General features: G+C 36.6%; 1 protein-coding gene across 2 annotated transcripts in view; it reads left to right on the top strand.

Moving 5' to 3' along the window:
- Positions 1-1,297: 1,297 nt before the first annotated feature.
- Positions 1,298-10,791, top strand: part of LOC132142706 (nephronectin-like) — a 41,456-nt gene continuing 31,962 nt past the window's right edge. For both annotated transcript variants that reach the window (XM_059552776.1, XM_059552775.1), the window contains exons 1-2: positions 1,298-1,522; positions 9,595-9,695. In XM_059552776.1, the coding sequence (XP_059408759.1) occupies positions 1,455-1,522; positions 9,595-9,695 (169 nt within the window). In that variant the 5' untranslated portion in view covers positions 1,298-1,454. The remainder of the gene's footprint in view (positions 1,523-9,594; positions 9,696-10,791) is intronic.

Raw genomic sequence — 10,791 nt, 5'->3', positions numbered from 1 at the left:
ATCTTTTTTTTTTTTTGCTTCATCAAAATTTATGATTTTAAGAATATATTATTTATAATTTTAGATTTTATTTTGAAAATTTGAAAGATGTTGTTTTCCAATAATACGTGACTGGTATGTTTTCCATGTACTAAATCTTTGAACAACGACTTTCTTCGGACTAAAGCACATCAACATATATTTCACTTTCTTTGCACTTTACATTTAAAATGGAAATGAACAGTCCTGCATCACAGGACATATGTTGAGTACATATTACACTTTGAGTGTGACTTTCTAATATCTCACAAGACTGCTTATACTGCTTTGAGATGGCACCAGATATATATGTGGTCTGGCATACTTGCATGTCTAAGTGTTCACCCAATGAAAATGGAGTTGAAACATAGACGCTTATTTCATATGACCTCTGACCAAAGTTGTGGGGAAACTGAAAATGAGACGTAACCCTGCGTATGACTCCTTGAGACCTGAAACTCAAGTGATGAGTTAGGACCATAACTCTTGCTTTCAGCAGTTTTAAGTGACAAACGCAGGTGACCTCCTGTCTCCTATCTGCAACAACAACAACCTTTACCAGTTATTTCTTATTAGCATCATAAGAGTGACCTACAGTAAAACATATATTTAAAATAATTGTTGTAGATTTTATTTTGAATTTTTTTTTACTCCGATATATATATATACATATTAATAATAGTAACTATTACTAATAGTAGTAATAGTAACTATTACTAATATTAATAGTAAATATTACTAATATTAATAGTAAATATTACTTTATAAACCAACTTACACAAATACATATACATGCATTAAGTAGCCTACCTCAAGTATCACAAAACGTCATTCATCCTCAATAATATATATTAATATTAAATAACGTGATATTATCCAGTCGTATTGACATTGTATGTCATTAAAAAACATTTGTTGTATGACTTATTTTGACTGTTTCTACTGGTAAATCTCACAAAGAATTACAACGACAAACGGCACATTGAATTTAACATAACGTGTACTTCATATCTGTTTTTACACGAAGGCTATCTCAAGTGTCACAGACGTCATCCATCAAAATAATATCTATTAATTCATAATAGTACATTTAGAGTTAATATACAGTCACATTGACATTAGATGTTGCATATACACATATATATATTTATTATTATTATTATTATATTGGAGTAATTGGGTATGTGGAGTAAGCGCTCCCGTCTGTCCTTATCGGGCGAGAGAGAGAGAGAGAGAGCGCGCGCGCGCGAGAGAGAGAGAGAGAAAGAGAGAGAGACTCTGCGCTCCAGTCCACCGCTCTCCAGCGGAGGAGACAGACGAGCAGCAGTCTGTTCGACCCGCTTTGAATATTGACGGATCTAAACCTCACCATCATTCCCCTCCACACACAGGAGAGCAGCGGAGACGTTTGGATACACCACCGCTCGAGCACGAGGATGTGGATCATAAAGTTCATGTTCATTTGGACCTGCTGCTTCGGAGTGAGCGCGGACTTCGATGGCAGGTGAGACCTCAGTTGAACGGGTAGACGACTGAATCAATGGTTTAGTTTGTTTTTAATAAGAGTAATTTCATGGTTCATTCTTTTATTTTTTAAATGTGACTTTAAAGTAAACTACTTTCTCTGTCAGACAAGGAATCTCTGTCAGTGTTAAGTTGCATTGTATCATCTCAAGCTAAATATAAAATATCACTATGTTGGACTATTGCTGTGCCTTTAAGGGTAACAGGTTTTGACAGTTTTACAGTTAATTTATTACTACACTTGTATTCAAGGTCAAAACATTAATTTTGTTTTTATTAGAAAGATAATTTAATGCTGATATTTCTTGAAGCATTCAGTTTTGAATGAGCAGTTGGATGCTGTACAAAATTATCGTAACATGGTTGAGTGTTTAAGTTCATGCCTTAACAAGTTTCATAGATAATGTGATAAAAATCAAGGAGACACTTGTATTTGAAGAGTTCACATTCTTATGCTATGGCAGGTTTTTATGAGTAACGGGGTTAATGGATAACAAAACCTAAAATATCTATAGGCATCGTCACCGAGGAAAGTTTTTCCATTCTTAAGGTGATTGTGTACAGAAATGCTCAAGATTTATTTCTAAAAAAAAAAGTCACACTTTTAATTAAAATGAACTGCAGCGCTTTTGAAAGCATAACCGGTTTAAACCCCAGACGCCTCAAGTTTAGTGCTGGTGTGATCGGTTAAATTTAGGATGGGCTTAAAGTTTGTTGTTACTGTGTTGTCAATCAAACGGTAAACTTGTCAACTGCTCTTAAAGATCTTCATGCATGCAAAATGTAATCAGTATGTTTTGAATACATAAATATATGTTTAAGAATCACTTAGTGTTCCTCTTGGACTGTCAGCACATGCGTTCCTAGTTGTTTCGTGCCTCAACATGTAATGTGAAATATGTGGTGAACAGAAACGTGCCAGAGATTCAAATCAGCTTAAAGCTTCATTGAGATTAAAGGGGATCATATGTCTATGCTCAAAATTAACTATGTACTTCAGTAGATGTACCTCACTATACCTTAAGGCAAGGTTTCTCAGTCCATTCCTGCAAGCCCACCTGTGCTGCACATTTTAGGTGTCTCACTAAACTGACACACAGTGCAGTTCATGAATCCCTCAGCTGGTGAGATGATAGTTGAATTAGATGTGCTAGATAAAAGAGATATTCAAAAGCTTACAAGAATGGGTTGCTGTAGGGAGATTATTACAGGGCTTCATTGATCTCTCCTGTCACATTGTGTGTTACTGCTTTTAAAGTAAGTTCTAAAGTGCAAACTGTCACCTTATTGTGACATCCTTTATTTAACGTGCAATGCTGGATCGCATCATTTATTATGCAATGATTAATTATGTCATTAAAGTATGCATTATTTAAATATGTCTACTCATTAAATATGAAAGGTAATACTTCATGTATTAATAAATTATATATGTGTGCTGCATGTTAAAGTATATAAAAATTCACATAAATCAACACAAAATTGAAACTGGCCCTGTTTGCTTTTTGAATGCACATCTTTGGTCTTATTACAAATCTCCTCTTCTTCTTTTTTTTCTCTTCATGCTGCTCAGCACTGATTTCTGCCCTACAATTTTACTCTTTATAAATGGACAGTTCACCCAAAAATGGAAACTCTTATAATATTGTAACAAACCAGTATGGATTTCTTTCTTCTGTGGAACAGAAAATAATATATTTTGAAAAATGAAAGAAATGGGGTTCAGTGGTGCTTGGGATCCAACTGAGTTTTATTTTATAATTCAAAATATCTTGTCAAAGAAAGTCAAACAGTTATGAAAATAAGAGTGAAAGACAGAATTACAATTTTTGTGTGAACTATCCCTTTTCATTTGGTAATACATCACCTTATGGAGAGAAAAAAAATAGAATTTCAAATAGCATTTCAACATCATTTATTTACTTTGCAAAGCTTCATTAAGTATGCATAGCATTATTAAGTTAAGTATGCATTGCCTATTTACGTTATGTTTTACAAATGCATAGCCTAATTATGTCATGTATTAAGAATGCATAACCTAATTTTATCATGCATTAATATCCAACGCCTTATTACATCATTGTTGAAAAAGCATGGCTTCACACTGTTACAGTCAGCCAGTTCCCACATGGTGTTCCCCTGAGAAACCTGCCACCCAAGTTTGGACTTGTGAATGCAACTCCTTCAGTGATCTTTATGGCATCTTTTGTCTTCTGCTCTGCTGGGAAGCATTTTGTCCTTTTGGCAAGATCAGCAATAGCTGTCCTTCTAAATGGTCTTGAAATTTATTCACTGGCAGAAGTACTTTCTGTGGTAATATTCAAGCTTGGTTCTTTTGCTTCTTCATATTTCCCTTATTTATCATTGCCAGTTGCCCAGAGGCAGAGCACAGCTATGATGCGCTTTTACGAACAAATCTGCACATAGTTAGGGGGACATTAATAATAGGCTTTTGCTCCGACATTACCAGCACTCGTTTAGAGACATAATGAATAACTAATGCATATTTGTTTGTTCGTCTATATTTATCCAAATGACCTTAGCGTGCTCATTAAGTCAAGACTCTGCTATTCATTGCTTTCTATACATTTAAACTTCTCTGTGTCATCCCATACATCATGTGCTTAATGTTTGTGTAACTCACAGACACAATATTGATGTTATTTCTGCAGGGCATGGCTTGCGCTGGCATTTCAGGAGCGGGAGCTGCCCACTGTAATGAACGTGTACATTAACCTGCTGGTGTTCGTTATTAATTTCAGTCGTGATGGAGTTTGCTTGTCACCAGGGCCATTATTTGCCAATTTGCCCTGCTTATAAACCTGCTTTATTGTCCTGATCTAAATTCATAGAAAGAATATAGTGCATGAGTGCACTATGAGGGGCCCATTCATTATCTCCAGGCCCTTAACAGGGGCCGTTAAGCTCCTGTCTAATGGCTTATACTACACCTGAGGGACGACTCGCTGCTAAACCACCAACTTGTCATTTGCTGACATGATAACAAGAGTAATTTTAGTAATTTTAGACTCATTAAAGTGTCCAACTTTTTAAAAAATCTTCCAACACGGGGTTTTGGACGTTGAGCAGTGGGTTTCTAATATCCTGGCATCCCTAATTGTCCTAATATATTTTGTAACTCCCTCACTTAGTCTTGGGGTACTACGCACCAGTTCAGGGGGCTTAAATTAAATCCACATGTCCGGTTGGCCCTCCTAGTGGTCTTTCAAATGATTTCATCATCTGAATTGTCTCAAAGAGCAGAATTTGACCCCAGTTCTTCTTTATTGGTCCTCCATCTCCTCTTCATGCAAATTCAAAGGTCAGAGTTGAAACTTTGGCACTTTGGCCTGCATTTCCTCTCTGCTGTGTTTTCATGCTTAATAATGGAAGAAAGTCTAATGTCACTGCATTTAATGTTACTATTCCGATTATTCTCGATTATCAAAAGAATGAACTTTTCATGATTGTCGATATTTTTCAGAATCTAGTTATGGACTTCCAACCTTATCAGCCAGACTGCTGTCTACTGAACTGACCATCATAAAACTCACATCCGTTGAGAACAGTTGTCTTCAAATGCTCATAAACATCTCAGAAACTGTGTGAGATTCATAAATCCGTCTCTTCAGTCACAGGAGCATTTATTTTAGGCTGGTACCTGCTGCGTCTGATTGTCGCTTAGCTTGCACTTTGCTTGACTGGTGTGTCAGTCTGCAGAGGCACGTATTCTATACTGAGGCTGGTGAATGAAGACAGCTCAACTGTCAAGTGCGTGTTTCAAAGGCGCGTGTCTAATTGTCTGGCAGCCTGTGGAGGTGGCGCAGGAATGTGAAGGGTTGTAATTATACCCCACTGAACTTGCACCGAAGCCCGGCTGCATGTCATCATTCATATACATGTGCAGACTCACTACTGAACCACATGAAGAGTGTCATACTGCTGCAGACAAGTAGAAATTTGAATTTTTCACAGAGATCTACCGGCATCTACCACTAATTTTCGTGACCCGGTTGCCTCGTTTGAGCTGCATAACTGCATTATGTAGATATTTGTCATTTGTTTAATCCGCTAATGCCAGACTGAGCTGGAAATTGAAACTGTGTTAAAGCTGCATCTTTAACAAGGTGAGGAAAGACGCTTTCTCAGGTGGACGAGGGATTTGTTGTGACAGCCTTGTTACTTTAGTTAGCGCAGTGCCGTTTTATCGCTGGGCGACTCTTTCTCTCTCTCTCTCTCTCTCTCTCTCTGTCTCTCTCTCTCTCTCTCTCTCTCTCTCTCTCTCTCTCTCCCTCTCTGTCTTTCAGTTCGGTGTCTCTTTGGATCGGGCCCAGAGTTTGCAGATTGCTGACTGGCACGTAATCGCTTGTCTCTGGTGAGCAAGTGGTGCACACACAGAGATTTGTCTTTCTCTCATTGTCCCACTCTGGTACAACTTTTCTTTCTTTCTTGCTCGCTTGCTTTTCTGTGTTAAGAAGGTTATTATTGTAACACGGTGTCCTGAAAAGCTCTCCATCAAGCAATCTTTCTGTCCTCCCTGAAAGTCAAATAGTTTGACTGAAATTGAAATTGCAGCCAGTCGAACATATTTTGGTGTTCCAACCATCTGGAGACCAACCGTGAATGATTGTATACATTATGAGCCCCCTCTGTCACACTCTGACAGACATTATTTTTTTGATCAGTGATTCTCTCCTAATGGCTGTTATAATAGGGTCACGGTCAACTAAATGCACATAAAATGCTTATAACGGTATTGTTAGAATAGCTTAATAAATAGGTGTTGCAACTTTTAGCTGAGAACAAGTCCCATATTTTTACATTACTGTCAAAGGTCTATGCATCAAATCAAACTCTGTATTTTGCCTCAGATCACTTAGCAGATTCTTAATGAAAATCATTGAAAGCTACACAAATTGTGACCACGAGTAAATATGCCTTCACTTGCATTTAGAGACAGTTTTTAAGGAAACCTGATCATTTTTTTGAATAAAGTCCAAAAGAACAGTATCTATTTTAAATATATATTTAAGCATGTCATACTGTCACTTTCGATTGGTTTAATGCATTCTTGTTAAATAAAAGTATTCATTTCTTTCAAAATAACAGTGTTCTATAGTTTATATCAATATCAGTACATTTGAATTTTGTAGATATTTTCTTTTCTCTTTTATATTCGATAAACAGTTGTAATACTATATTGCCTTGTCCAATGTAAAATCTGTAGCAGAAATAGCTTGCTTTAAAGTAATGTTTCCTATCTTTTGTACCTTTTTCGGACTCTTATGTTCCCATATATAGCCTCATCGGTAAGGTTCAAGTACACCAAAACAGTTCCTCATAAATATATATGAAAAAATAATCCTCATAAATGTTTTTGCAGTTCATATTTACACTGAATATCCTTTAACATTCTAATTACAAATAAAAAGGCCATTATTACAGAGCACCATGTTGGAAAACATTTAATGCTGTGGGTGAAAATAGACACTAGTTAGCATCTACTCAAACTGAAGCAGCCTCTGAAGCAGCATTTAGTTTGGTATTTGTTATGGAAAAAGAAAACTGTAAAACAAAAAAAAAGCGTTGTATTGTGGAGAAATGCGAGTGAAATGACTGAAGATGAATGGTTGGGGGCTTTATGTACATATGTTCTGCTGTGTGTGCCATTCACACAGTTTGACGACAACCTACATATATTATTTGGTTTTCTTTCTTATGTGTATGAAAAAGATAAGTAAAATGCATATGCACCCCTGCAACTATTGCAATATATGACGTGTAGAGATCCAGTATCTTGCACGTTTGCAGTCGGTTAGAAGTTATGCATTTTATACATACAGAGGAGATTTTGTGTGAAATTAATGTTTCAGGTGAGATATAATGGAGTGACAGGCAGGAGCCCGGACTCAATCCTCTTAACATGCGTGCTGTGTCCTTAAAGGCATTCTGAAATCTCTTCTTCCTCTGCAGACTACACATGCAAACATTTCCCATCCAGACTCTCACTCTCATTTAGTGCCACCATCACAATTTCGAATCAGTGCATCATGTGAGCAAAATTCCTAGTCATTTTGCTATCTTTGATATTTTATCCATCCGTCCGTCCTTTCCTCCATCCATCCATCCATCCGACTATCTGTCTGTGTCCATTTGTCGAAGCCTGTGATTTTGCCAAATTCTAGCACAATTGTGAGTCATGAGCTAACTTCTATTGTTCCTGTTGTCTTATCCATTGCATCAGTCTGCCAGTGAGGATTTATCTACATGCACAAAGCTTCCGTTGTACTCAGTGACACAGGTTCTGCAGATAAGACCACTGCGAGTTATCATTGTGCTGTACCACACCAGAGGCAGATGTTCTCGTATGCTGATGCTGGATACACACACAGGGCACAGATAAGTTCAAGTCTGTCTGTTTTCCTGCTGCCTATAGCTAGAGGGAAGTTACGGAAAATAAAGATGATGTTCTTAGAAGAAGATATGTTACATGACCCAACAATGTGGGTGAACAAGAGAGATTTTTGGAAAACATCAGTCTTTGGAAACAACAGTGAAGTTTAAATAGATTTTCCATGAAAATGAAGGTACAGCCGGAGTGCTTTTGAATCGGAGAGTTTCTTGGCAGCGCACACCAGGATTACTGATTTCTTTTTTTCCACCAGCAGCACTCCAAATGTTTTTGCGAAGAAGTAAAACCTTTTAAGGTCTGAGAAAATAAGCAAAAGAGAATGAACACAGGTCAAATGACGTAACGTAAATGGATCATGGGTAATAGATACAGGGAAAGCACGGCATACAACCTAAAATTAAACCTCTGCTCAATGTACCTGGCTGCATTCAAACAGAGAAGAGGAAGCAGGAGAGAACATGAACTGAGCCGGTTATGGTTCAAATATATGTAAAACAATCATATCATATTTATTTATTTATTTGATTTTTTTAAGAAACACTCAATATGACTTATTAATTATGGAGCAAGATTGGACTAAAAAATAATACATTTACAAAACAAAATTAATGAATACACAAGTAAAAGCTCTTTTTTTTAGCATCTATTTAATATTACAGATTGATCTGAATAAACAGTATGTACAATTTATGTTTATAAGACAGCAGGCTAACCAGGTAGCTGTATTTGTGTGAAATATACAGTACATAAATCACAATGTGGTTTTGTAGAAATTTTAATCAGATGCTAAAATAAAGAGTATCCATTAAAATGTCTTTACATCAAGGACCTGATCATGGAACAATACACAGTACAAGCACAGTGTTGAGCTTCTTCAGTCTGTTCAGGATGGACCTGATTGAGGGTTAAAGCTCACCACGATTGGTTGAATGGAACATCCTCCAAAAAAGGAAGTTCTGGAAGGTCTCAAAAATACCGCTCACAAATTCAAAGCATTCAACGCACATGTGACGATTTGCAAATGCAGATTCAACGATCTATACTTAATTACATGTTACATCATTCATAAATGTGTGGTAGAAATTAAGTCAAGAACTTGATATATGCATATCCGGTAAACATTTTACATTTATTAAGGTAAGAAAAATGCATTTGGGGAAATATTTATGCTTTTTGTTGTGTATTTATGAATTGTGTTTTGAATTTTTAACATCGGGTTTTGTAAATGTAAATTGTGTTGCATTTCTGAATTTTGTTTTGTAAATGTATTGTTTTTGAGGCTGATATGGCTCCATATTTGTTTAACCCTTTGCTAAAGCTTCCATGATTCTTCCTTGTCCCGGATATGAGCACGGATTTAAAGTTAATAATAAATGAGATTTATTTCAGTGAATCATCGATAAACTCTTAATTTAAACATTTCAATACAATATACTGCATCATCTCTTAAAAATGCAACAACAAAAAAAATTGTCATAGCTGTTCAAGTATTTGGATTAATGGACGGATGGATTGATTGGTGGATGGATGCATGGATGTGCAGACAGTAATTCTATGGCTAAGTATGCACAATGTTATTCTCATGCAGCTGATTTCTGTGCAGTGATTGGCCAAGGTCTGATCAAACTGTTTCCTGACAGGTGGCCCAGACAGATGGCCTCGTCCAATGGGCTGTGTCGGTACGGCAACCGCATCGACTGCTGCTGGGGGTGGACACGTGTCTCCTGGGGCCAGTGCCAGCGTGAGTAACTGCTGCTATAGGGGTGAACAGTGCTATGGGGGGCCAGCTTAGGGTGCTTCTAGACTTCCATGATGCTTGTAACCTTCTTTTAGCCACTTTACAACAGCACAGCAAGTCACCAGTTGCCATATTTGAAATACATTTGATTCGCTTAACAAACAAAATTGAACAAAACCTCTGTGGACAATACTCTGTCCTAAGTTTGGCATGATGTTTTATTTGCTGGATCCGTTTGATTCCACCACATGCTATATAATGAATTGGTGACTTGTATGCCCTTACTGAAGTGGTTGCTGCAAGGTCAGGTCACATGGCTGAAAATAAGCAAGACTACGTCCTGGGACATAATGCTTCTGAATTGCATGCTAACAAACTGGGTTAGCCGTATGAAAATACCTGCAAGCTTTCCGCATTGTCTTTGAGATATTCCTAATGACACCTTATATTATGTGGTTCAGTCATTTGGAATAATTAATAGCTACAATTCCTGCAAGATTCTTTTGAAGTCTAAAAAACTTTTTTTCTTTATTTTTTTTTAAGTGCTGTTCAATAATAGGAAAGCTTAGAAAGTAAAAATAAAGAAACATAAATAATAATAATAATAATAATAATTGTTGTTGTCATTTTTTTTTTAATTCCATTATTATTATTATTATTTGAGCTTTCTTGTTGTTGTCATTTTAATTTTGATAGTATTATTATTATATAAGTTACATTTTGTTGTTTATGATTGCATTACCCATACAGTAATACCCTTAGTTGGAGCTAGTGGTGTGTATTTGGCCAGATCTGTAATGTAAGATCACTAAAGAAAAGTCCATTCATCTCACACTAGAAGTGATGAGACCTCTCAGATCTTCCACCTCATTAATCACATAATGATGTTCAAGTACGGATTAGCTCATTTTATTGCATTATCATGGAATCAGAGGATGTGCTTCCCTCGCTCATATTAATAGCATCTCATGCTTCATTTATCAGCTTCCATATGTTCGCTGCAAATCTAAAAATGATACAGCATGCTTCTGAACGAATGTTTGACTGTATCACCAAATGGAAGCACCCTAGTGATGATTCAGGGCTATTCCGTGATGCA

The sequence above is a fragment of the Carassius carassius genome, chromosome 6 (genome assembly GCF_963082965.1).
Source record: "Carassius carassius chromosome 6, fCarCar2.1, whole genome shotgun sequence".
NCBI lineage: Eukaryota > Metazoa > Chordata > Actinopteri > Cypriniformes > Cyprinidae > Carassius > Carassius carassius.
Note: the sequence above shows the minus strand (reverse complement) of the source record. Positions and strands in the feature narration are given on the sequence as shown.